Raw genomic sequence first — 27,191 nt, forward strand, 5'->3', positions numbered from 1 at the left:
ACTGGTTTTCAACTTTCTTTTTTTTTTTGTCCTCATATTTGCCACCAGATAGAATGACTCCAGATGGAAACTCTCAACTCTGCCAACACAAAAACCTTACTGTGCGCCCTGGAATATTTTGTTATATGTATGGCCTTCGAGAAGTCTCCCAGAGGTGGGTTTTTCTACTAGTCCAACTCCCCTGTTCGATGTTCCTGTACCTTGTCCTGGGGAGGACCAGACCGCAAAACCCCTGGCTTAATCATTGGACGTTTAGTGTCTAACTGTCCGACCATTTAAGCAACGGTGCCCAGATCTTTTCAGCCTCCTCTCCACCACATTTGAGGTCTGTTTTACTGATAGCCATGATGTTCTTTAAGCATTCTGCAAACCTAGGATGGGTTGGGGATTTCCATTCTTTGCATATCTCTCTTCTGGCAATGACAATCACGTAAAATATAAAATGGGTAATATCTGTCAAATCATATTCTTCCAACAAGCCCATCAGAATCAACCTAGGGCTACCTGTGATTGTTCTAACCAGTGCCTCCCCCAAGAAGGTGCAGACTGCTAACCAGTAATTTTTAATCTCACAACATTCTACAAAAATATGTATATCGTCTGCCTCTGCATGTTTACATCTAGGGCATACATGTAATGTTCCAGAAATTTTTGAAAGCTTGGAGGGGGTCCAGTATACCCTGTATGCCGTGAAAAGATGATTTCGCCTGAGATTAGCGGGTTTTATTGTTTTCTGAGAGATTGCAAAAGAATCTAACCATACCTCTAGTTGTTTCTCAGGATCTTCTCCTATTATGTCTCCCCAGAGTTTTGAGATCTCTGCCTCTTGACTATCATTTGCCCTAATTAGTGCATTATACCACGCTGAGACCTCACCCTTCCAACCCTCTTGTCTGTTTGCCAGGTCTAGAAAGTCACAGTCTTCAGTTTCTGACTTCCGGTTTTGGCTCCCCCACCATGAAGATAGCTGATAATATTTAAACCTAGCTAGAGAACCTCCTGTTATATTAGATAAGGATACCCAGTCCATTAGTTTTTGATTCACCATGAGATCTCCCCATCGATTTAAACCCGCCTCCCTCAGGGGGAATGAGAGTCTATCTAATAGACATTCTGGTGTTCCGGGGGAGTCCCAAATTGGTGCCAAAAAATTATAATATGGAATCTTCCATATTTTACATGCTATTTGCCAAACTTTTAGGGCAGTTAGTAAAATTTTGAGGCAGACTTTTTTGTAGAATTTTTGGGCACCGAATTTAAACAAGAAAAATTCAAGGCCCTGAGGTAGGTCAGAAAGAAGAGCTTGAAACAAACGACCATGTGACGATGCATCTAATTTATTGGCCAGGAGTCTAAAATTTTTTAAGTGAAATGCATAGCAGTAGGTAAACAAATCAGGGAGAGCCAGTCCTCCTATTTTTAGCCCTCTCAGCTTCTTCCAGGCAATTCTTGGGGACTTAGATGCCCAAATAAATGAACTTATTTCCCCTGAAGATTTAAGATATCTTTATTGTGGAATGTTAGAGGAATACTGTTGAATAGAAAGGTCACTTTTGGTAATACTACCATTTTAATTAAATTAACTCTTCCATAAATACTAAGAGGAAGGTTAGACCATCTTTGAAGGAGTTTAATAATGTCTTTCACCACGACCTGCCAAGACACTTTAGGTATGTCTAGTAGATCTTTAGTAATATGTATACCCAAGTATCTAATCTTAATCTTTACATCAGGAATGGGGATAGGGCTATTCCAGCTCATTATATCGGTTTTATTTTTGTTGATGCCGTATCCTGAGACTGCTCCATATTCTTCTGCAAGAGTGAATAACTTTGGGATCGCTTCTAATGGGTTTGTGGTATATAATAACAGATCATCAGCGTATAACGCAGTTTTAGGTTCCAACCCACCCATATTAAAAGAAGAAATTGTTGGGTCAGATCTAATCACCGTAACAAAAGGCTCAATATATAAATCAAAAAGGAGAGAAGACAGGGGACAGCCCTGCCTCGTCCCTCTTGATATCTCGAACCAGTGTGACAAGGCTCCGTTAACTAAAACCTTAGCTCGTGGATGTCCGTAAAGGTTTTTAAGAGCCTGAATAAAAGGTGGTGTAAAACCAAACCTTGTTAGAGTGTCCCACAGAAATACCCAGTTGACTTGGTCGAAAGCTTTCGCGGCATCAATTGCCACGATGGTGAGTGGCAATCCCTTATATAGAGCATAATCTATTGCGCCTATAACCTGAAAGGTAAGCTCATTAAGTTGACGTCCTGGAATGAAGCCCCTTAGGTCAGGGTGAATAACAGTTTTAATAACTTTAGATAGTCTTTCGGCCAAAATTCCAGAAAATATTTTAAGGTCCGAGTTTAAAAGAGATATGGGTCTGTATGATTCTATATTCTTTGGATCTTTGTTTGGCTTTGCGATTAGGGTAATGGTGGCCTCGAACCAAGATGGTGGGATACCCCCTTTTTGCTGATAGATGTTATTAAAAAGAGTCAATAAATGTGGAGTGATCTCATTCTCATAGTCTTTATAGATCTGTCGGCAGACCGTCAGGGCCCGGGGCTTTATGCCTACTCATTTTCTTCAGTTGAGCTCTTATTTCCCCCTCTGTAATGTCTCTTGACAGGGTCTTCTTATCCTCTTCATTCAATTGTGGTAGTGCCCTTTGGTTCCACCACTTCTCTAGGTCTTCTGTGCCGATCTTGGTGTTTTCTTGATATAGCTCCTCCATAAATCCTCTGGCTTCCTTCCTAATTTCTACTTCCTTAAATAGCTGATTTCCAGAGGCCCTTTGGATCAGGGTGTCAATGTTAATTCTAGTCCTGTCTGCTCTTGCTTTCCACGCCAGAAGTGCCCCACATTTTTCTCCGTATTTTAGTTTGCTAACTTCCCATCTGTCGTGGATCTGTTTGTCAGCACTGGCTTTAAGACTCAGCTGCAGCTCAGAGTTCTTTTTCTAGTTCTGGGATCCTCTCCCTTTCCTCCAGAGCTGCGTGTTGAAGCTCCAGCTATTTCTCTTTAATAGAATCAAGATCCTTAATTTCTGTGTCTTTAATCTCTTTTCTTTTTAATCTCATTTGGGATCCCAATACACCTCTGAGGAAGGCCTTAAATGACTCCCATACTATCTGTTCTAGTGCTGAGCCCACATTGAATGAGAAATACTCCCTTATGCAATTACAGATTTTAGCTTTAATATTAACATCTAAGAGAATTGTCCTGTCCAGGGTCCATCTGCGTTCAGTGGTAGCATTTGAAAGGTTAATATTAAGCTGTACTACTGAGTGGTCCGAAAGGCCTACAGGGATGTGAGTAACCGAGGTCAGGGCTGGTTCCAAAAAGTGATCTACCAAGAATAAATCAATTCTCGAAAATTGCTTATATTTTTTACTATAGAAAGAATATTCTCTGAGCTCACCATTTTTTGTTCTCCATGCATCCAACAAATTATGCTCTTTCATTATATTTTTCAGAGCAGTAAGGGATTTCTTCGGCAAGGTATATTTCGCTCTTGAAGTACGATCTAATTGAGTGTCTAAGACAAGATTGAAGTCTCCCCCTAAAATCAGAGGTGCCCTACTAGAAATTAAAACCCTCTCGAGTTTAACCAAGAAAGTTTCATTATCCTCCTTAGGGCCATAATAGACTGCAACATTGCAAGGTGTACCAGCTACTGAGAGCTCAGCTGCCAACCATCTCCCTGTCTGGTCTGTATCCCACTTCTGTACTCTAATATTCCTGTTTGCTCTGATAATTATTGCTACTCCTTTATTTGTTCCCTTTTGCCTGGAGCATAAAATGTCCTGTACCCAATGCCTTTTCTCAAAGACCTTCTTACACTCATTTTCCTCAATGTGGGTCTCCTGGAGTAGGTATATACTAGCTTCAAGCTTCTTTAAGAAATCACAAACCCTCTGCTGTTTCCTTCGATTTCCTATTTCCTATTCCGTTAAGATTCCAAGATATAATTTTACTGTTTATATGGGGATTAGTAGCCATAACCATGTTTTGCTCTCCCTGTTCAGCTCTATTAAATTACCTAAAATAGCTAATTGTGCGTTTATGTTTCTGTGTTTGTCTATGTGTGTGGATATTTGTTTCGGAGTTTCTATATTTAAATGAGGACTTTTTTCTTTTTTCCCCCCTCCCCCCCACACCCCCTCCCCAAGGAACCCCCCTCCATCTTGGGCGTTTGTCCTGCCCTTGTGGACCTCTCCACCTATCGAGCCCTCTCTATAGCTCTAGTCCCTTATCCCGTGACAACATCTAGTGATATCAACACAAATTAGTTCATCAATACCTACATGTAATTTTAATGATTCCCTAAGCTCAGACCTTTATCTCATCTCCCTCCTTTTTGTGTAAAATTAATCATACCTAATGTGCAAACCCCAAAAGCTATGTGATAGTGTGTTTTTTAAAAAAAATTTAAATTATTTTTATTAACAGCACTTCGTGTAGCTTGGTATGTCATGGTATATCATGGTATGTCATTTAATTAATTACTATCTTGTTTTAATAGTTGTCCTACGCCTCAGAATTATATCATGCCTTTCAAACCCTAGTGTAAGTATTTTTGATTATTACAAAGGAAGGCTAGATATTTAATTATTTTAGAATTTAGGACAGGAAGTCCTCCACCTGACCTTGCCTACTCCCTCGTCCTCTGAAACAGATCATCTACCTCTTCCGGCTGATTGCAAGTATATGTTTTATTGTTCCACATGACCTTGAGCAGGGCTGGATATTTCATCTGCACTTTTGCCCCAAAAGATCTTAACTCTGGCATTCTTGACCCCAATTCCCATTGCCTCTGAGCTGTTCTTCCTCCTATGTCAGACCTAATTTGGTATGGGTTGGCTCTGTAGTGAAGAGAGGCACTAGCTAAAGCTTTACTCAATATCAGCTCTTTAACTGAAAAGGTCTGAAAATAAACCAGTATTTTCCTAGGCCCCTTCCAGTCTTGGTGTATCCTGAAGGGGTCCCTATGCACTCTCTGTATCTCCGCTTCGAGATCTATATCTGTATGGTCTTTTAATACCCCCTCTCTAAGGAGTCTGCAGACAAAGGCCTTTATATCCCCTACCTCCTCTCCTTCAGGTATTTTTAGAATACTGAGGTTGTTCCGTCTTGAGTGCGTCTCCAGTCTCTCCATGTCCATCATTAACGCCTTATTCTGTTTCCTTAAGGCACCTAGTTCCTCACTGGTTTGTTGTAATCCCTGACAAGGTAGAGACCTTTTTCTCCAAGGTAACTGTTCTTGCTTCTATTCCATCCATTCTAGTTTCTAGTAAGTCAAACCTGTCGTGTAATCTTTTTTGGTTAGACTCAGAGATTTCAAACTTCTCCAATAGATCGCTTCTCAGGGAATGAAGCAGAAGCCCAATCTTTTCTATCTCCTGCGGGGAAGTAGGAAACATGCCTGTATCTTCCTCTGTTCCCTTTTCTTTTTCTTTTCCTTTTTCTCTTTCATTTTCTGGTATAACCCGATCTATAGGAGCGATATTTGAGGCCAATGCACTTGTATGCGTTCCCACCGACTCACTATGACTCAAGAGTTCATGATGGAGTTGCCCGAGGTAATATCGGTACTGCCACAGCTTAATAGAGTGTCGCTGTCTATATTTGCTTGACTCTCTGGGTCTACTAAGGCCTCCTCGGTTCTAATCTCAGTCAATGAAGAATACCTATTAGAGAGAACCAGACCAGGTGCGGGGGCGAGCACTGACTCCTGCATGGACTGCTGGACCTCTTCTACACCTACCCCCTCTTTTGCGGAATTCATATTCTCTAGCACCTTAAAGTAACTTTTGAGGGAGGGGGTGTTTTTTAGCGCTGGAATCTGCTGAAGAGGCTTACTAATAATAGATTTCTTGGAACTAGGTTTCCTCTTGCTTTTATGTGGAAGGAGAGGTGAGGGTCTCACCCTCTCTCCAAGTTCAGTTGAATCTAGGACCCCTCTCTGCTTAAGCTCTTGTTTGGACCTCAGCTGATATCTGTTTTTGACTACTTCCCCTCGGTTTTTAACCAGCTTACTATTAACCTGGTCCTTCCCCTTGTGCTCTGGTTTTGCTAAACTAGCGTCTGTTAATGTAAGGGCTCCAGTGCCAGCCTTGGTCTCTAGGCACCCTTCCCTCTGGCGAAATATGGTAGGTGCTATTGCTGTTGCGTCTGGTGCGGTTGCCTCCATACGAGCTTTACCTCTAGCAAGGGTGATTAATGTGGCAGGAAAGGGATATCCACTTATAGACAAATGCCCCCAAAACACTGGACCTCTATATTGCTGTAATAGAAAAATGCTTCTTATGTACTGGCATCTGCCCCACTTCCAAGTTCCCCCCTTTCGTATTTCACCACTTATCTTTACTCCTTTACTCGTGACGGGCTCCTCCGTTGTATCTCCGAAGTCCACTCTTGCCGCTTTCAGTGCCTTGCTTCTCGGGTCCCGCGTATAAGGAGGGCGGAGTCAAGGAACATGGCGGCGGCAGGCTAGCGGCTGTCGCGGAGCTCTCCACCCGAGCGTATGAGCGGAGAAGACCCGATAGAGCTAAGCGGTAAGAATTTTGATGGCCGGAGGCTCGTGAGCTTCCCTATGCCTCGAGAGTGAGCGGCTTCTTTTTGTTGTCCTGAGGAGAGCCGAAGCGGCGGAGGAGAAACAGAAAAACGCAGAGGTCGGCGCTAGGACCACGGGGCTGGGAAATGGTAACAGCGAACGCCAGCTGGAAGGACGTCGAAGGAGGGAGTACGCGGGACCCGAGAAGCAAGGTTTTCAACTTTCTGAATGGATGTTATAGTGTCAATCCCCCAAAGACCAGCCCCATAAATTGCCGTCGATACACATTTGGCTTTGTAGATGGTGATAAGCTGCTTGACTGGTGTCCTCCCTATTTTGCTACCAAAATCTCGCAATGCCCCAATCGCTCTAATGAAGGCAAGCTTCCTGGCTTTTACAGCAGACTGACAGGTCACGTTTCTATGAAAGTAGATACCCAGATAAGGAAATTGCTCTACGGTGTCTATTTTCTGTCCTTCAATAAATATCGGACATGGAATATTCTTAAAACCTTTACTACATGCCAGGGAAAAGGTCTTGCCGATGTTAACTTTCAGACCCTTTTCTCGCATGAAGTGAGTGAATTTGGTGACAGCCCTTTGCAGCCCCAACCTTGTTTGAGACAATATAGCCGCATCATCGGCATATAACAAGATTGGGACGGCATGCCCCTCCACTTTAGGATAGTCACATTTCCCAGTTCGCATATGGTCACCAACAGCATTTATATAAAGAGAGAAAAGCAGGGGGGCAAGTATGCACCCCTGCCTCACTCCTCTAGCGATGGTGAATCTAGGGGAGCATTCCCCTCTGTCCATACCGCACCCTGGCCCCCGCATCTCTATACAAGTCCATGATAAAATTAAGAATGGATAAATTCATTCCCAGATGCTTCAGGACACTCCAAAGCTGATCATGGTCGACACAATCGAAAGCAGAGCTCAAATCTATAAATGTTACAAAAAGGTTACCCTTATTTACCTCCACATATTTTGACATTAAAAAAGAAACAAGTTACTTACCTGTAACTTTAGTTCTCCAGTATTGGCAACTTTCATAGATTCCCATTGCTTGTATCATTCCCCGTCGTCGGAATGGGAGCCTCGGTAATAAAATATATATATATATATATACACACATACATACATACATACCTAGGTAAATACACCCTAATAGGTGTAAAAAAGTAAAAAATTTGGCCTAGGCCTCATTATCTTTTGTAGCCTATTGGTGTCATTATGTAAAAAGACCCAAAAGTCACCTTAGCAACCAATAAGATCAGCCTCACCCTGTGGAACCTTCCTGAGAAAGCTCAGAGCCTCAGATTTTCGTAGCCGTTGCTTTGCCACAATTACCTAGCCCTAAAGTGAGCTTTCCCAGGGGAGGCGGGTGGGCGCATGGGAATCTATGAAAGTTGCCAATACTGGAGAACTAAAGTTACAGGTAAGTAACTTGTTTGTTGCTTGTATCAGAGTAGATAGCAGTTAGCATACCTCAAACATTTCGTGCATAGTTACAGAACCATTACAAACCAATGATATCACAAATTATAACAACCGTAAAGCAGTAACCATATCATAATAAACAAAATGTTTGAAAACAACAGGAGGAGGGTAGAGAGGAAAGCTCACCTCTTATTGGAAGAGATTTCTCAGGACTGCTTGTCCAACCACCGAATCCTCCTTTGCAGCCGCCTCCAGGCAGTAGTGCCTCGTGAATGAGTGAGTACTGCTCCAGGTGGCCGCTCTGCAAATATCCTTTATCGATACTCCAGCAAACAGCGCCGTTGACGCTGAGATGGATCTTGTGGAATGTGCCTTCACCTGTCCTTGCAAAGGCTTGCCTGCCGCCTGGTCGCAGAAACGGATCGCACTTGATATCCATCTAGAAATCCCCTGTTTTGACAATGGAAATCCTTTCCTTGGGGCTCCAAAAGCCACAAATAGCTGGGGTGTCTTCCGAAATCCAGCTGTGCGTTGCAGATAGAATTTTAAACATCTCTGAACGTCCAGAGAATTAAGTGTTCTCTCAGCCTGGGTTGAAGGCCGAGGAAAAAAGGAATTCAGAACCACCGGTTCATTAAGATGAGTCTGTCGGTACCTTCGGAATGAACTTGGGGTTCATTCGTAGGATCAATGTATCATTCTTGAACTGCAAGAAAGGTTCTTTGATAGTCAAAGCCTGAAGCTCTCCTACTGTCCTTGCAGAGGTGAGTGCCAGAAGCAGCGCCACTTTCCATGAAAGGAACTTTAGGTCCGCCTTATGTATTGGCTCAAATGGCGATCTCATCAGTTGAGCCAGGACCACATTCGGGTGCCACACCGGAGGCGGGGGCCTAACTGGCGGAAAGACTCTAAACAGTCCTTTCAGGAATTGTTTTATTACTCTTGCTGATAGAGAAGGGCCCGATCTTATTCTTCTATACCTGGAAATAGCTGCCAAGTGGACCTTGATGGAAGCATGAGCCAGACCTGCCTGTGCCAAAGATAGAATGTATGGCAAGAGTTGATGCGGAGCTGAAGAGAATGGATGCACTTTTTCTCTCTGGCACCACAAATAAAACCTCTTCCATTTAGCTCTATATGTCTTATTAGTGCTAGGAGCTCGTGCCTGCGCCAAGATGTTCCTGCATTCTTCTGAGATGTCTAAATCATTAAACTCTCTGTATTCAGGAGCCAAGCTGTTAATTGAAGCGAGCTCGGGTTCGGATGGAGAACCTGGCCGTTGTACATTGACAGAAGTGTCTGGTTGGCGTGCAGATGAATGGGCTGTTTCTCCGATAGAAGAAGCAACTCCGTGTACCAGAACTGGCGAGCCCAGGCAGGCGCTATCAGTATCATCCTGCACCTGTCCATCTTGAGCTTCTTGAGGACTCGAGGAATCAGGGGAAATGGCGGAAAGGCGTAAACAAACGCGCCTGACCAAGACATCGAAAGGGCATTCCCCAGTGACCCTCGATGGTGTCCCCTGCTTGCATAACACCGGCATTTCTTGTTCTTTGGTGTTGCAAACAGGTCGATCGCTGGGGTCCCCCAACGGAAGAAGATGTCCTTGACCACTGTGTTGTCCAATTCCCACTCGTGTGAGACTGCCCTCAGGCGGCTTAGTGTATCCGCCTTCGTGTTGCATACTCCTGGAAGGTGTTCTGCCACGAGCGTGATGTTCTGCGAGATCGCCCATTCCCACAGCATCTGGGCTTCCTGAGAAAGCAGTGGCGATCTTGTGCCTCCCTGCTTGTTGACGTAATGCATTGCGGTGGTGTTGTCCGTCCACACTAGGATTGCCGAATTCGAAATCCTTGGAAGGAAAGCCACCATCGCCAATCGAATAGCCCTTAGCTCCAGAACGTTGATATGTAAGCGACGTTCTCCCGGAGTCCAGTGACCACTGACTTGGAGGTCTTGCATGACCGCTCCCCAACCCTGAAGGGAAGCGTCCGTGGTAATGACGCGAGGAGCCGGTGCAGCCCTGAAACTGAGACCCACTGTCAGGTGAGATCTTTTCATCCACCATGAAACCGATCGTTTCATCTGCTGGGTAACCGTCACTCTGTCGTCGAACGACCCTTCCACCTGTCTCCACTGAAGGTCCAGTTCCTCCTGCAAGGGGCGCATTCGCAGCCTGCAGTGCGGAATCAATTGAATACAGGATGAAATCGACCCTAGAAGAGATTTGTACATCCTGACTGTTATCCATCTTTTCTTCTGCAATCGAGCGGCTGAAGACATGAGTTTCATCTGTCTCTCTTCCGAGGGGAAGGCTTTGCACACCTGAGTATCGAGTATCGCTCCCAAGAACTTCACCGTACCTGCCGGCTGAAGCACCGATTTTTCCTTGTTGAGTTGCAAACCCAGATGAATAAAGAGGTTTAAGCACGTGTTCACTGCTTCTGATGCCTCTTGTAAACTTGGAGCCTTCAGCAGCCAGTCTAAGAACGGGAATACTTCCAGCGACTGTCTTCTCAGAAATGCTGCTACCGGGGCCAGCACCTTTGTGAATATCCGAGGAGCGGATTTTAATCCAAATGGGAGCACCATGAACTGGAAGTGACTCTTGCCTACTGTAAAGCGAAGGAAACGTCTGTGAGCTGGATGGATCGGGATATGAAAATAGGCATCTTCCAGGTCTAATGTAGCCATGAAGTCGGCTGGGTTCAAGAGGCGCAATATGTCCTGGAGTGAAATCATCCGAAACGACAGCTTCACGAGATAGGTGTTGAGCTCCCTTAAGTCAAGGATCGGACGCCACTTTTGTTTCGTTTTGCGGATCAGAAAAAATCTTGAATAGAAACCTTCTCCTCTTTGTGATAGGGGAACACGTTGGATCGCCCCCTTCTGAAGCATTTGTTGAACTTCCTTTTGCAGAAGGTTTAGATGTTTTGAAGTAGTGGCGTGGGGAGCTCTTGTAGGTGGAAATTCCTGGAATTCTAGCGTATGCCCATTTCGGATGATCTTCAATACCCACTGATCCGATGTTATTTCTTCCCAGCTGCTCAGATGTTGTGATATCCTGCCGCCCACTGGAGATCCCAGAAGCGGAGGAACAGTTGGCAGAGTCAGGAGGCCGCTATTGACGCTTGCCGGCGTCCTTGCCCTGACGCCCTTGTCGTCCACGAGCGTTCTGACGAGAGAAAGATTGAGACTGTGACTGTCGCTGATAATACTGATTGCCGTACTGAGGTCTGTACGACTGCGACTGCTGCGAGTACCGTTGCTGCTGATAGCCTCCTCTTGGTGAAGTGAAGCCTCTTCCTCTTGCTCCACGGAACGGTGTTTTTCTATATTGTAGGTTTCCCAGAGCCCTTGCTGTCTCTGTGTCCTTCTTTATTCCCTGTAGGGTCTCATCGACATGTTTCCCAAATAACATGTCCCCATCAAAGGGCAAGTCCAAAATCCTATTCTGGACCTCTGGTCGGAAGTAAGTCGCTCGTAACCATCCTTGTCGCCGAAGAACTGCCGCGCTGCCCAGAGCACGGAAAGAAATGGTGGCGATGTCCATCGCGCAGTCAATCATTTCCGAAGAGGAACGTTGTCCTTCTTCTAGAAGTTTCTGTGCTTCAGCTTTAGGGTCATCCTCTAGAAGGTCCACATAGTGTGCCACATCACTCCACATCTGGCGGTCGTATCTTGCTAGGATCGCCAAGGCATTCGGCGCTCTGACCAACAAGCTAGCCATAGATGAAAAACGCTTCCCTGCGTTGTCTAACCTTCTACCCTCCTTGTCTGGTGGAGTTGTGAGGGTGGCCGAAGGATTCCGTGATTTCTTCTGCGCCGCCTGCGATATGACCGAGTCTGGTCTAGGTTGTCCAATCAAGCAGGCGGGGCTGTCATCAGGAGCTTTATATTTTTTCTCCAAGCGCGGAAGAGTTGGAATGACCGTCGATGGGGGACTGCATCACCTTCTTTCCTTCCTCCCATATGTGCTCTACAATGGGAATCGAACGCACCGCCTTACGGTATGCTTCTTTAAAATCATACAAGAAACAATCCGTAGATGTTGCAGGCATGGTTAGCTTAAAGCGTGCCGTGGCTCTTTCCATTAAATTGAAGAAACCTCCCACATCAGCCGGAGGTGAATCAACCGGGTCTGGCACTGGCGAAGCCGGATCCGGAGCTATATACTGGTTCCATTCGTTATCAGGGTCCTGTCCCTGGTTGTCCCCTGTTTCATCCTCATCCGAGGTATCTACTTGGACTTGCGTTTGCCGAGGATATTCTCTCTCCACCTCCTGTAAAGGAGGTACCGATTGAGCTGCCACCACCTGCGGTTGAACCTGCGCTTGACTTTCCACTGGTCGCGCCCCTTGTCTGCTCCTATACTCCTCCAGCATTGCTCTTAAGTCTGTCAAAAGACTCATAGGCATCGTCACCATCCCCTGCTGTGCCTGGGTTTCCCGGTATGCAACCTGTTTTTGTGGACGCTGCTCCTGCCGATAATACTCCTCATCTAGGTCCGAATCATGGTATTTTAGATTCAACTGAGATGGACTGTATGCATCCCCATACATCTCATTCTCCTCCTCCGAGTAATCCTCTTCGTCCAACAACAGGGCTGGAGGTAATGATGGCACCTTTCTAGGTGAAGTCATATCCGGAGTTATCCTCCTCTTCCTGGTGCCTTCTGTAGCACCTGCCGTCGACGGCGTCAAAAACGAATCCACAATCTCCTTATTTTGAATCGTCGTTGACGGGACCGTCGACGAGAGTACCTTCACTGTCGACGGGATCGTCATAGTCGACGGAACCGTCGTCGTCGACGCGATCGTCGCCGTCGATATTGCCACCGTCGACGGAATAGTCATAGTCGACGGAATGGTCTTCGTCGACGAGGTGGTAACAGTCGACATAGTTATCGTCGTCGACGCTGTCGTCGACCCAGTTTTCGTCGACGGCATCGACGTCGAAGTCCTCGTCGACGCTTTCGTCATCCTCGTCCTCGTCGTCGCTGGATGGCTCGTCGACGACTGAGGAGACAAATTCACCACAGAGGCTTTAGTTCCTTTTTTGACCACTGTGGAGGCCTCTACAGTTGGTATTTTGAAGGACTTAGATACTTTCTCCTGATGTGAAGGCCCAGCCGAGCTCTCATCCAGTTTAGCCTTTTGCACCCGAGGTGCTTGCCTTTCCCTCTCCTTTACACTCTCTTGAGGAGATTCGTTAGGCCCAGACTTGCCAGACCTATCAGAGGTCCCACGCATAGCCTTTGAGGGGGGTTCAGATGAAAACTCCACAGATGATCCACCCCTCTTCAAAGATGTCTTAGAAGATGATGATCTGGCATCTTCCTCATCACTAGATACCACTACCTCCTTCCTTTCCAATTTCCTGAGCTAAAGGAGTAGCCTTCCTTCACGATCACGGAGGGTTTTCACTGGCATCATCCTGCATATTCTACAACCCTCTGCCTTATGGTCGGGGTATAAACAGTATATACAGTCATTATGTTTATCCTCAGTATAAAGTCGTTTTTTGCCACAAGTGGCACAAGACCTGAAAAGGCTCTTCTCTTCCTTATCAGCCATAGTAAAGCTGAAAGAAATCCTGTCAGAAAACTGTTTAAATAGTACCTCAAGTTGAAGTTAGAGCAGAGCTCTAAGGAGACTCCCTGTCACCAACGATGCGGTAGAAAATCTGAGGCTCTGAGCTTTCTCAGGAAGGTTCCACAGGGTGAGGCTGATCTGATTGGTTGCTAAGGTGACTTTTGGGTCTTTTTACATAATGACACCAATAGGCTACAAAAGATAATGAGGCCTGGGCCTAATTTTTTACTTTTTTACACCTATTAGGGTGTATTTATCTAGGTGTGTGTGTATATATATATATATATATATATATATATATATATATATATATATATATATATATATATATATATATATATATATATATATATATATATATATATATATATATTCAGCAAGTATCCAAGTATTTACTGCCTCCACCAGATCGAGAGTTGCGTCGTCTCAATGGGACTCCTTGGACCGAGTCCCTCACAATCCCTGCAAAATGACCACGCCAAGTGAGGTTTCACGATTTTCTTTATTGCCGCTGCCAAACGCGTTTCGACTACACAGTAGTCTTGATCACTGGTTGTGGTTAGGAAAGCGCGCGGCCATTTTAAAGAAATAAAGTTTTTTTCAACTACATGGACGTCAGTGACCACATGTCAACTGACAACAAGGACAGACTTAGTTTTTAACAAATCAATGTGAAGACGATGTTTTGCACATTTACTTTAACATGATTACCAAGCGATTAGTTAGAAACTTTGTTGTGTTTTCAATATAACTACAGAACTTAAACAACTTAGTGCTTTCTACTATGATGTTTTTTTACGAGTTGTTATGTGGATCAAATTTTTTTTAACACATTTGTGAAAACTTTATTAACAGTGACGCGCGTTGACAATCTGACGTTATGTTAGTGCAAAAAATTAAACACTTGGTCATCGCTTGTCACCAAAAAGTTATTATCAAAATTGAGCCCCTGTGGGCTTACCTAAATATCTATCGGATTTATATAAATATTTCCGACTTTTCTGTAGGTTAAAAAATTAATGGCTGTGTTTCATCACAACTCGCAACAAAACATTTACAAAAAATATAGCTCCAGTGAGCAAACACCCTGGTTGTACATTACGTATAAGTAAGTCAATAGTTTCAACACTAAATTCAATTCATGTTGGATGTCAAGTGCAAATACAATATACAATATGCTGTCCACACAAAATTCAACATGATCAACAAATTTCATAATTATGAATCTAGCAGTCACTACTTTCGAAGCACCGAAGATATTAAAGGTGTCTATGTAAATCTTCTTCGATGTTGAGACCGTTTGGTTGCTTGGTGTTCAGCTTTATTATATACATGGATTCTAATTTCCTTAACTTGCTCAATCTATTACCCCCTCTTTGGCTAGCTGGAATTGAATCGATTACACAATATGTCAATCCTTTGACATCACCATTGTGCATCAACTCAAAATGCCTGGCTACAGGGTAGGCTCTGTCGGCGTTCTTAATTGCACGTAGATGTTGCAAGATCCTTTTGTAGGCTTCGTTGATTGTGCTCCCTACATACCGGAGCCCGCAAGGGCACTCGAGAATGTAGATCGCATAATCCGTTTTGCATGTATATTTACCTTTTATTTTTTCCATTCTATCGGAAAGGCCTAGTCTGTATTTATTACAATTCAGGCCATGATTACATGCTTTGCACTTTGTGCATTTTACGAAGCCTTTTTTGTCTAGCCAAGTTGTTTTGGGTTTGGGTTTTGTGAGCATGTTAGTTACCAAGCAGTCTTTAAAAGATTTTGCCTTTCTGAATGTTATTTGTGGTCTCTTGGGGACTTCCCCCCCCAAGCACGGGGTCATTTTTAATGATGTGCCAATGCTTGTTGAGTATTCTTCTCACCTCAACATGTTGTTTACAAAAACCAGTTATAAATCTGCATTGGTTCTCATTTTCTGCCTTCTTAGTACTCCCAAAGAGGATTTGTTCCCTCTTTTGTTTAGAGGCTTTCTGTATTCCTTCTGCTATCCAGGTAGTGGGATAGCCCCGTTCCTTGAATCTAGTACTCAAGATTGTCAGTTCTTTCTCTGTTTCTACAGGAGTACTACAATTACGCATGACTCTGAGGCTCTCTCCATATGGTATACTGCTCTTGAGGGCCATAGGGTGAAAGCTTTTAGCGTGCAACAAAGTGTTGCCACTGGTGGGTTTTCTGTACAACTTAGTTTGTATTTTACCCTGTTCGACATATACTGTTAGGTCTAGAAAATTAACACTATCTTTACTGATGGTGCTTGTAAAGGATAGGTTTAGCTCGTTCTTTTGGAGCTTGGAAATAAAAGACTTGGCTTCTAACTCAGATCCTTTCCACACCAAAAATAAGTCGTCGATGAATCGACTCCAGTGGATAATATTTTCATCCCATTCCTTATGGTACTGCGTCCGGACCACCTGCTCCTCCCACCAGCCCATATGCAAATTAGCATAGCTGGGGGCGAAGCAGGTGCCCATGGCAGTACCACACGTCTGGTGAAAGAGTTGACCATAAAATAAAAAATAATTACTGGTCAAACATTTTTCCACCATCCTCAGGAGCATTTGAGTGTGTGACCACAGACTGATGGCTCTCGTACCCAAGAAGTGTTTGATTGCACGAATGCCATCCTTATGTCTGATGCTTGTGTACAAGCTGGCCACATATATTTATATATATATATTATTACCGAGGCTCCCATTCCGACGACGGGGAATGATACAAGCAATGGGAATCTATGAAAGTTCCAATACTGGAGTAATATAGATTCAAACTCTGCTCAACTGTGCCCCTATCAGTACGAAAGCCATATTGGAGTCTGGAAAGTACCTCTGCCTCCTCTGTCCAACTGTGGATGCGTTTTAGGATGATACGTCCCGCAACCTTCATTAGCGCATCCAACAAGGAGATAGGCATGTACCGTCCTGTTACCGTCCTATCTCCTTTTTTGTATATGGGTACCACAATGGCCTCTGCCCAAGTCGGAATTTGCCCATAAACATTTGCGCAATTCAAGGCAGAGGTTAAAAACGGGGCCCAGAAGTCTATTTCGGCCTTGAAGACATCCACTGGGATGGCATCTGGACAGGGTGCCTTACCAGATATTGGGCGAAGCCTCTCTCGGTCCCATTATGGTGCTGTTTAGGGAAGGAGTGGGATCCGTTGGAGATGTTACAGGGAGATCAGGTTTAATATACAGCTGTTGGAAATATGCAGCCCAAGTGTCTCCATCGATTGCCAGATCTAACCTTATCTCGGGCATTTTTACCCACAGAAGTGGGGCATGTACAAATTTCCAAAAAGCTGAGGAGTCACGGCTTTCAGAAGTTGACAGCAGTGTCTGCCAAGCTTCCGCTTTCAAAAAGTTTTTTCAATTTTTTATAGCAAGGCGGTACCGAGATCTAGCCGGGCGAATCTCAGATGGTGACTTTGGAGTGGAGTGTAAAGCTTTCTTCAAGATTTTTAAGGCTCTCGTACAACCTTCATCAAACCATCCTTTTGGTGTAATAGGACCTGGCTTGAACTGACGAGTAAGAAGCTTTTTTAAACTTTCTTGTATTTTTAAGAAAGACTTAAGGATTTATTGGGGATGTTCATTCGGGGGCAAACAAGTGTGCACCTCGTCCCACCTCATCTGTAGGAGATTAAGAAGGATAGCGGGGTTAATTTTTTCCCATTTCAGGGTATAGCCATTTGTTGCCCCAATTGTAATAGGTTGTTCATAGCGTATGGGGTGAGAATGATGGCAAGTAGTAGAGGATGGTAGGAGGATGGAAAGGGTTAAGGGATAATGGTCTCCATATAACTGATCAAGTGTATCCCAAGAGGATATCATGGAAGTATGCATTTTAGAGAAGAGTACAAAGTCAATAGTAGAATTTGTACCTCTTCCATGAAACTAAGGTTTGAAGGATCTCGGTGGGGAACATAATTCATTTGCAAAAGCTAAATTAAAATGTACTAAAAAGTTGTTTAAAACCTCCCCTGTTTTGGAGTACATGAAATAATTGTGAGTATCGTCAGTTTCATTTTCAGGGATGGAAGAAAACTCATAGTCCCCTTGAGGCATATTGACAGGTATAACAATTAAAAACGCCCATGAAGGCAGTAACCCATTCACCCCCACACTGCTCTTTGATAGTAACAACAGCGTGGGACAGGTCATTTATTGCTTTCTCCAATCCCTCTAAAAACATGTTGTTGTAAAAATTAATTATTAACAGGTTCAGTGATATACTCAGTTGAATAACGATTAATTGATAAGACTCCCTGAGTAAATGTTTCCGAACCCTCAGACCCCCAACTCATTAACATATATACTCAGCCCCCCCCCCTATTTCTTCCTTGCTTACTCTCTAAAGCCGGTGAGTGGAAGGTTTGAAAGCCCAAAAGGTGTACCGGGGTTTGCACCCATGTCTCCTGAAAACATAAAACTGAGAAAGAACTAACCACATCAAACCAGTTTGGTAAAGCTAGTTTTGTAGAAATGCCGGCCACATTCCAACTAAGGATCTGAATTTCGGAAGGTGTGCCTCGATTCTCATAGTGGTTATGAGCTGTCATTGTGTTATTTATCTGATTTACACAAGGTAATGTAGTTAAAGGATCAGAAATAGCCCCCCTACTTTCTAACCCCTTGTTAGCTAACTTAGTGCGTGGAACTATGTTGCCTAAAGATGTTACGTTCGAAGTTGAACCAGATACATTCCCCTTCTCATGGCTATCCACCTCAAGAGAGGAGAGTCAATCAGTATAGTCCAAGCCAGAGAGAGGTGCGTATTGGTTATAGCAATGTAAGTTCCACTGGGGTGTAGCAGGTGGCGGACAATAACCATATCCGGTGAAGTCATGTTGAAGAGGAGGGGGAAATGTATTCTCCACTATTCTTGGCCCAAAGGAGTAGGGATTATATGAGGGTCTATGATACTGGCGGTAGGGATAGTTATCGTGGCACTGATTGGGGCGGTGCATTTTACGATGCATCAAGGCTTCAGGATAGAAATAACTCAGAACTCTGGGTGTAATCGATCCTCTGTTGTGGTCTGAGAACCAATCCCTAATGTGCGGAATAACTCTAGAATCTTTGAAGGTAATAATTACAATATCACCCTCAATGTCCTTTGGGCGCACTCCAACCCTGTTTGTTCTTCGCACAGTAATGATTTCACCATTTATGTGAAGTGGCAATTGCCTATTTTTAAATAGCCAATAAATGACTTTTTTAGGCTAGTATGATTTTCACGGGTTCGGGGTGGTAGGGGCAAGACCCCGGTAAGGATAATGACATTATTAGAAGCAGCTGGGGGTAAATCCACATTTTTCACGTGGGACATTTGTTGATTTAAATCCATCCTTGTTCTGCACAGGAAGGGACTTTAGGTTCCCCATTCTAGCTGATTCCATAAGTGAGTTTATTTGAGAGGACTGTGGCTGTGTATTGTGGGACGTCTTTGTTGGAACGATAGGGGCCCTAGTGTTTGCTGCTTTCACTTTGACAGAAAGGGTTTGTGCAGTGGGAGTATTTACTGCGGGTGTTGTTTTGGCCTTATTTGTTGTTTTATCTACCTCCTTTATGATAATTGGTTTTGATATATCCTTTATTACGGGAGTTTTTAATTTAGGGCCTTCCATAAGGGTATCCAGTTGGGCACCTATTCTTTTGACTCTCTCTACTATTGGTAACAGTAAAGCTTTGAGAAGGTGTTCCATCGCGTCAACAAAATCTTTCAGAGATGGAGGAACAAAGGAAGGTTTTATTTTTCTAGAAGTGGTCATAGCCCCTTCAGCAATTTCAAATAATTCTTTTCTGAAGGAGTCTTTAGAAGGCAATAGGTTATGACCGGGACTAGCAGATTTTCCCGTGCCTCTTTTCCTTCGCTTTTTGGGAGGTGAGCGGATAATTTCCTGTTTCTTTTTTATAGTAGGGTTGTTTACAGTTACTGGATTAGGATCCACAGGTAGAGCAGAGCATCTTTGCTCTTGCTGGTCAACTCCCAGGCCTGTTTGTGTCCCAATAAGACTTAAACTGGGGTATTCAGGGCCCATTGGGGTGTTGGGGGTATTACGATCAATAAGATCAATAATTAGATTGCTAGGGGGAGGTAGGTCTAACTGGGCTGAAACAGATGTCGATAAAATGTAATTTTTTTGGGACGAGCTAGCTCGAAATATTAAAGGAATACTCTCGATGTTAAATAAATCAGGGTCTACATTTTCCATAGAGGCGTTTTCTAATTGTGAAACATTGATGGCCTTGGAAGTAGAGGCAATTGCAGTATTTTTTAATAGCTCTATAGAGAGACGGAGAGCAGCACGTCGCTCAGCCAGTGCAATGTCTATCAACGTCTGTCTTAATTCTGGAAAAGAATTTATCTAGGGGGCCTAAGATGGATACTCCCACCCTGGCAGAAAGGTCATCAGCTACAGGGGTAGACATTTCTGGTGGTGATAAATAATATACAGTAGGAATCCAAGAAACTGGGAATGTGGACATTAGAGGGTATGCCAAGCCAGGCCTTGTTTGGCCTTGGAGGGCCGTAGAGGGCCTGCCCTTTGCCCGGGCTTCGCCCCAGGCGCTCCCGCAGCGCGGGGATCGTTACCAGTTATGAGGATCACACGGTGAGCAGGGGGCGGGGCTGAGCGGCGAACGCAGACCAGGTGATGTAGTTCACGCAGGGACTCCTGGTAGTTTGAGTCCCTGCGGCGTTCTAAGCAGCCCGCTCGCAGCCCTTCTCACGCTACTACTCTGCAGCTGTCCCACGGCGATCTGCACCACTTGAAACAACGACGAAGCGGCACCCGCACAGCGGATGCGGCAAGGCGTGGGATTTATCTCCTCAATTCACCACCACGGAGTCACGGGCAGCAGGGCTCCTCCTCAGTAATCACAAAGTTAGTTTTCCGGAAGTTAATTTACTTACCTGTTTGAAGGAAATGTCCCAGAGTAGTATATAGGTATACTACTCTGAGTAAGAAAAGTAATCCCAAAAGTAACTTACCTGGTATTTTACTGAAAAGCCTTTTCAAGTCTATGTACTGTATTTACAAAAGTATTGCATGTCTCTGCAACCATACTGTATGTCAAAACTAAGTGCACATGCAATTACAATTAAAACGTTTACAAACTGCATTACTACTGTAAAGTATTTATTGCTTACCCTTGCCTGGCTTGCTTGCTTCTAGAAAATAAAATCTAAAAGAATATTTCTATTCAAAAACAATTGGTCTGAAGTTCAGTCTGAGTGTGTGAATTAATTTGCTGACAGACTGTACAACAAATGCTTAACACTGTCCTCAGATACTGCCTTACTGTTCGACCACACTACCATAAATAGAGAGTAAGGTTCTATCTAACTTACCTCTGATTACCTTTGGGTTTCCACAGGACTGTGCACACTAAACCTCACTTTGGTTTAATACATACCGAGCCAGTTTCCTATAACATGCAACCATCAACTTCAAACGCCACTCCTTTACCGACTTCAGCTTTAGTTTCTGACAGGAGCCACCTAAAAATCACATACAAATTGTATGTGGGTGCGTCACTGACATGTCATGTCGGCTACAAGACCCACAAGGTTTGAAACTTGTAGACATTAGACCATGGCAAAATCACAAAGTGTGGAAGCAGGTCAAAAATGGAACCAAGGAACCGATTCTGCGGATCTGCAACAGCGTGGAAAAATAAGAAACAGACGTCTGGGCACCAGAGAGGACTTATGTGGCTCCACTGACGTAATGACCGGAGTCGACGTAATCACAGAGCACTATGATGCAGTCCCGCCGCAATCAGATACTGCTGAAATATTTCCTGACCCAGACTGGCGCCTGGGAATATTCAAAAGTTAAGGAATTTGGGGCTAGATGTCTATCAGACATTACCAATTAATGCTGTAGAATATGCATCCTTTCCATGATTTTCAAAGTCGATCCAGCTGTTGTGATGAAGGCTGAGAGGAGATCGAGAGCTTCTGTAGTCTCATTCCAACAATTAACTTACTGAACTGTACCGGTGTTAAATCCCCCCCATGTCTCTTGCCAGAGGGACCAGACACCCGTGGCAACTCACTGAAACGAACAAGTCCTAAAAGAGATAGGCTGCCACTTTATGATATGCTTATGTATGAGAGAGTTTACTGTCATGTAATAGTCAAATAATATGAGGGATGGGTTGTGATCAGTGGCCTAAGAGGTAACATGTTAAATAAACTCTTTAAATCAATCACATGTAGCAAAGATGGCCACAAACAAATTAATCACTGTTATAGGTAGAGGATGCTCGAGAGGAAGACCCCCTTACCAGCAGCGGTGGTGGTGATGGCCCAGGAGCAAAAGGCACTCTTCCCCACATTTTGATAACTTCACCCAGGGGCTGGAAGCCCTCATCACACCCTCTCTTGACATGAAGAGTCATGGCAAAATACCCAGCTTGGAACCACTCTGCCATCTCCTGCGTTGTGAAAGGACCTGCAATGGAGGGAGACAGTGGGTCAGGCAGATTATGAAATCTGTTGTTCTGGAGCACCAAAAAGAATCTGTCAAATAAGAAAATAAAAACTGTTTGCAAGACAGCAGTTCACTAACAAAACAATAAAACTTTTTAAGGCTATTATTTCACTGTCATTAATCTCTCTGTAATCAAAAATTGTTAAATATATGGCAAAGGTAGGATCCTGGAACATGTTTTTCCAACAAAATGTTAATTACCTGTAATCATCAGTAACGAATAGCTTCTTACCTGTCGGTGTAGTTTTGCAGCTTGAAGATCTTTCTGGATTCACTATGCTGCGCATATTCTGCCATCTTGTGGTTGGAGTCGGAAAGTGCTTTTTTTTGCTGTGGGAGGTTGCGAAACCTGATCCCTCTGGTGAGGCTACAACCCCCATCGTGTGTGTGCAGGCTCTCAGATTATTTTTTCCCCTTCTGCCTTGCGATTTTGTCTTATTGCTTCATAAGTCTACTATATATATTGCCTAAGGCAGAGGTCTTCAAACTTTTGTAGGTTGAGCCCCCCCAGATGATTTTTTTAGATGTTGGGCCCCCCCATCACCTGACAGAAATGTCTGGACTCGCCCGCCACGCGCACATTCCGGGCATATTCAGCGAATAACATTCAATACAATAAGAGTGCTTAGTAAACTGCAGGTTTGTGAGTAGGTGGGTGTGGTGAAATGACAAAGGCTTATTACACAGCTCAAATGAATACATAATTCTTATTTATAAGCCTGCCTGTGTAATTTTAAAATAAACTTTCAGGGACATTTTAAGGATTTTGGGGCCTGTGGGCCAAATGTATTTTTGGGGCCCCTGTTCGGACCATCTTTGATTTTATGATCAAGTCTCTGCTCTTTCATGCCTTCTTTGGTCAAATACTAAATGTGTGTACATCAGATATTCAGGGATAGTGATGTGTGTTTTCAGTATGTGACAACAGCAGTTCACTAATATTACTGTAAATAATCTGTCATCACCTTCTATTTCTCATAATTGAGGTCATGTATTGATCTAAAATAAACTTTTTATATGGAAGTCGCATGACGCATAAACACATTTTGTCTGTAAAATGTATGTAATAGACTTTTACACATTAAAAATGAATGGTTGAAAAACGATATTTACAACATTGTGTTTTAAAATGATTCAAGGTCATGAGGCAAGACTGTAGAATAGAGCTGGCACTTTCAGCCCCCCCCCCCCACCCAACCCCTTTATTTATTTATGCGTTTTTATATAGCGCAGACTTTACCCGAAGGGGTCAGAGCGCTTAACAATAGGAACAGAACTGATACATAAGAGAACATTACAAGTGAACAAATTACAAAAGCAAACGCTAAATTACATGAGGTAAAAGTGACAATCATGAGCAAACAAATACAAGAGAAAGTAAATGGAGCATTATGTCCCTGGAAACTTTGTCTCTGTTCTGGGAAGAGCTAACTCTCCCAGGAGGGGGTTAATTAACAGAGCTGAGATGCTTCAGGTGCAGTGGGAGGCGAGGGGTCTCCTCTGCTAAAAACCAAAAGCGTGTCCCACTGCAGTTGAAGCTGTCAGCTCTGTGATTAACCCCCTCCTGGGAGAGTTAACATAACAAAAGAACGGGCACCTCCTGCGCTATCGATCTCCCTTCCCTCCCCCTTCCACATACTGGAGTCCGGAGTGCTTCAAGAAGACTTACACAGACAGACAGACGACTGCAGGGCACAAAGGTCAAATTGAAGTGGAGTGCGCGCCCCCCCTGGGAAGGTGGCGCGCCCCACAGATTGAAGAACACTGGCCTAAGGGGCTGAGAGTGCAGGGACACTTGTCGATTTTCAATAAATATTATATACATATTGATATGTACACACCAGTTTTTTTTTTTTTTACATGTATGTGTCTACCTACGTATGCAAACATCTATATAGATATATATACTTCTATTACCACCTGCTTATCCAGCCTCATCTTTCTGGCGGAGGTGGGTGGGTTCGCTAGTGAATCCAGAAACATCTTCAAGCTGCAAAACTACACCGACAAGTAAGAAACTATTCGTTTTGCAGCATGAATCTTTCTGGATTCACTATGCAGTGCATAGACGTAGCGGTTAAGTTACGTTTGCGGCAGCTGGGTGGAAGATGAGCGTTGGTTGTTGAATATATGTTGAAGCACCTTCTGTTCGACTTGTGCTTCCTTGTTCATTTGTATATCCACACAGTAGTGCTTCGTGAACGTGTGCACTAAAGTCCATGTTGCCACCAGGCATATGTCTTGAAAGGGTGTGTTAGCCAGGAAGGCTATTGTTGCACCCTTCTTCCTGGTAGAGTGTGCCCGTGCCCCTCCTGCTAGTTATTGGCCTATCTGTTTACCTAGTAGGTATCTATACGGCTTTCCTTTGAGGAAAAGTACCCATATACGTACTACTTTGCGTATTAATCTGTATTTGTTTTAATAATGTTACATGTGACCAGGAACAACCCCCTTGGATGTTTTATTCAAATGGTTAAACGTCCTAGGCCCATTCATCCTTGTGTAGGCTAACACCCTTTTTAGGTTTCGCCTAGCGGAAGCTGCGCTCTGCGCAGCTTTTCCGCGCAGGCGAAATCCTGTTGAGAACCGTAATGTGGCTTTTGTTCGGCCCTCGTCCGTGATTGGCTGGCTCCGTAAACGGAGCCTTGCCATTGGACGAGGGGCCTGTCCGTCAATGCCGGACCAGACACGGGGGCGTTCCCGACATTCTTTGGCTTTTGCCGACGTCACGCGACGCCGGGAACGCCCCCGTGTCTGGTCCGGCATTGCCGGCACTTCTACGAGAGCGCTCCAGCCCCTCCCGCTGGAATCCTTTAGCGGTCGGGTCCAGCAGGCTGCAAACGAAGCCCCCGCCCGCGTGACTGAGGCGGCGCTGGGTCCTTGGGCCTTCCCTCCCCCTGGATAGCCCTGAGGTCGGTGGTTCCCCCCCCCGAGTGGGTCCTGTAGACCAGGGGGGCCATCGGTGCGAGCCGCCCCTTCCCGCTGACTCGCACCGCTCTGTGTCTCTCTGCCTGCCTGCAGCTCCGCGCTGCGAGAGCGCTCCAGCCCCTCCCGCTGGAATCCTTTAGCGGTCGGGTCCAGCAGGCTGCAAACGAAGCCCCCGCCCGCGTGACTGAGGCGGCGCTGGGTCCTTGGGCCTTCCCTCCCCCTGGATAGCCCTGAGGTCGGTGGTTCCCGCTCTACAAGACCCGACCGGGCCGATCGCGTCTCACGCGGGAAGCGTGAGACTTGTTTCATGTCTGACGGGCTTGTCGCGGGGTCCATTATTTTCTTTCTCTCCGGCTTCTCCGAGGCCGAAGAGAAGAAGATGGGACCGAAAGTTACCCACAAGGTGAGTCCGTAAGAAAAGCTAAGTATGGGGCGCGTGATTCAACAAGGGTACTGTACGGCACGGCACGGCCCAGCCCATGACGGGGGGAAGTGGAGGTGTAAGGTACCAGGCTTGTAATGCATTTGTACGGTCTGGCTGCGATTAAGGCCCTCCATTTCCCCCATGGTGGGTCACAATGCACCTTACCGGGTGGCCCGGGATGCTCTGTCCCGAGTTCAAGCGCACTTTCTTTCAGCCCTTGACAGGGCGCATCTAAAGCTACATTTCGGGGGGGCTACTAAAACAGATTTGCCACAGAATTAAGGCCCCACTTGTGTTGTCCTCAAAGCGAGGTCAGACCACCAAGTGCAAACGGAACTAGTCTTGGAAGGGTTTCAGCTTCAGATTTTTCGGTTCTGGCATCAGCTCCCTGAAACAGTTTCCATTTCATGCGAACTCTCTGCAGCCCTGCCTGCTAGTGTGCGTCTGCCAGTGCGCTCCGGAGCGCCCCGACTGCAGCCTCGCAGCGCACTGCCTGACTTCTGGCTCAGCGATTGTGTGAGTAGCCTTGCGTCTTTTTTTGTTTATAGTTTTCACATTCATCCCAGTGGCGCGAGGTATGCTGTACGTTCTATACAACACAGCAACAGCATACCAGCACATAACTTCAGGTTCTACGTTGGTATATTCAGGCTTTGTGGGGGAGTGAAAGGAGATGGGTTGTGCCAGGGTCCTATTCCATTTCGGGCTTGGGACACCTTCCGAAAATGCCCCCCCTCAAGAACGCAATGTTTCATTTTAGAGGCGGTGACTGCAGCAAATTAGGAACACAGATATATATATATATATATATTGCGTTGGTTTTTTTTCTTGTAAAAAGATCAAAATGATAAAAGGATGGAATTGTGGAACGGACATAACTATTTAGACCAATAAGAAAGGGGATTTCATGTTAAAAAGCGGCTTTTTGGATATGTTAAAACCTGTATTGTGACGGGAATTGAAAATGCATAAAATATTCATTTTTTGCTTGCTCATCAGTCCATGCAGAGATGGGTTTAAAGAGCAGCACGTTTCCCATTGCACGAGGGCATGTCTGGGTGATCATTTGATGAACGCCTCGGTAATCACACAAATAGGAAAATAAGTAAACAGGAAAACAAATCCCCAAAGAACTTGCTCCTAAAACAGCTTCGAAGCTATTTGACTAAAATCCATAACGGTATAATTGTGTTATATTCAACCGCACCTTCCGTTGTTTATACATGTATGGGGCTAGACTAGGCATGTGTTGAATTGAAAAGATTGTTGAAATGTGTTCTCTCGGATTTTCAACGTTGTGTTGAGATGCATGCTTTTCTATAAGGAGATTGAGGTAGTGCCTTGAAAATACGTTTTTAGAGCGCTAAAGGGCGAGGCGTCCTCACAACAAGCACTTCAGCAAAGTAAGTTGAAACGAAACAACAGTTCAACACCAAATTCAAAAGTTAAGCACAAACACCAGGGGCACTTTATTTTCTGTGTAGCGCTTTAATTACTGCTATATTCTCTCTCTGAGTATCTTTCTTCCTCGATAGTTCTACAGAGGTTAGGAAGTAAGGGATTAAAGAAACGGACACTGTATATTGCCCGGATTTACATCAAAGAAATGTCGAACGGATGATTACGCCACACTCTGATACACATCCCAATTGACGTGCTTGCTCCAAAGCTTCCTTCTCTCGTGTGGTGCAATATCGTGATTTCTAGTGCCAGCCATGTATGC

The 27,191-nt window shown here is 44.6% G+C and overlaps 1 protein-coding gene across 2 annotated transcripts in view; it reads right to left on the reverse strand.

Moving 5' to 3' along the window:
- GIGYF1 (GRB10 interacting GYF protein 1) overlaps positions 1–27,191 on the reverse strand; it is a 1,483,862-nt gene that overhangs the window by 639,653 nt on the left and 817,018 nt on the right. For both annotated transcript variants that reach the window (XM_086946110.1, XM_086946109.1), the window contains one exon: positions 21,911–22,077. In XM_086946110.1, coding sequence (XP_086802236.1) covers positions 21,911–22,077 — 167 coding nt within the window. The remainder of the gene's footprint in view (positions 1–21,910; positions 22,078–27,191) is intronic.

Source organism: Lissotriton vulgaris, chromosome 12 (assembly GCF_964263255.1).
Source record: "Lissotriton vulgaris chromosome 12, aLisVul1.2, whole genome shotgun sequence".
In the NCBI taxonomy this organism is placed as follows: Eukaryota; Metazoa; Chordata; class Amphibia; order Caudata; family Salamandridae; genus Lissotriton; species Lissotriton vulgaris.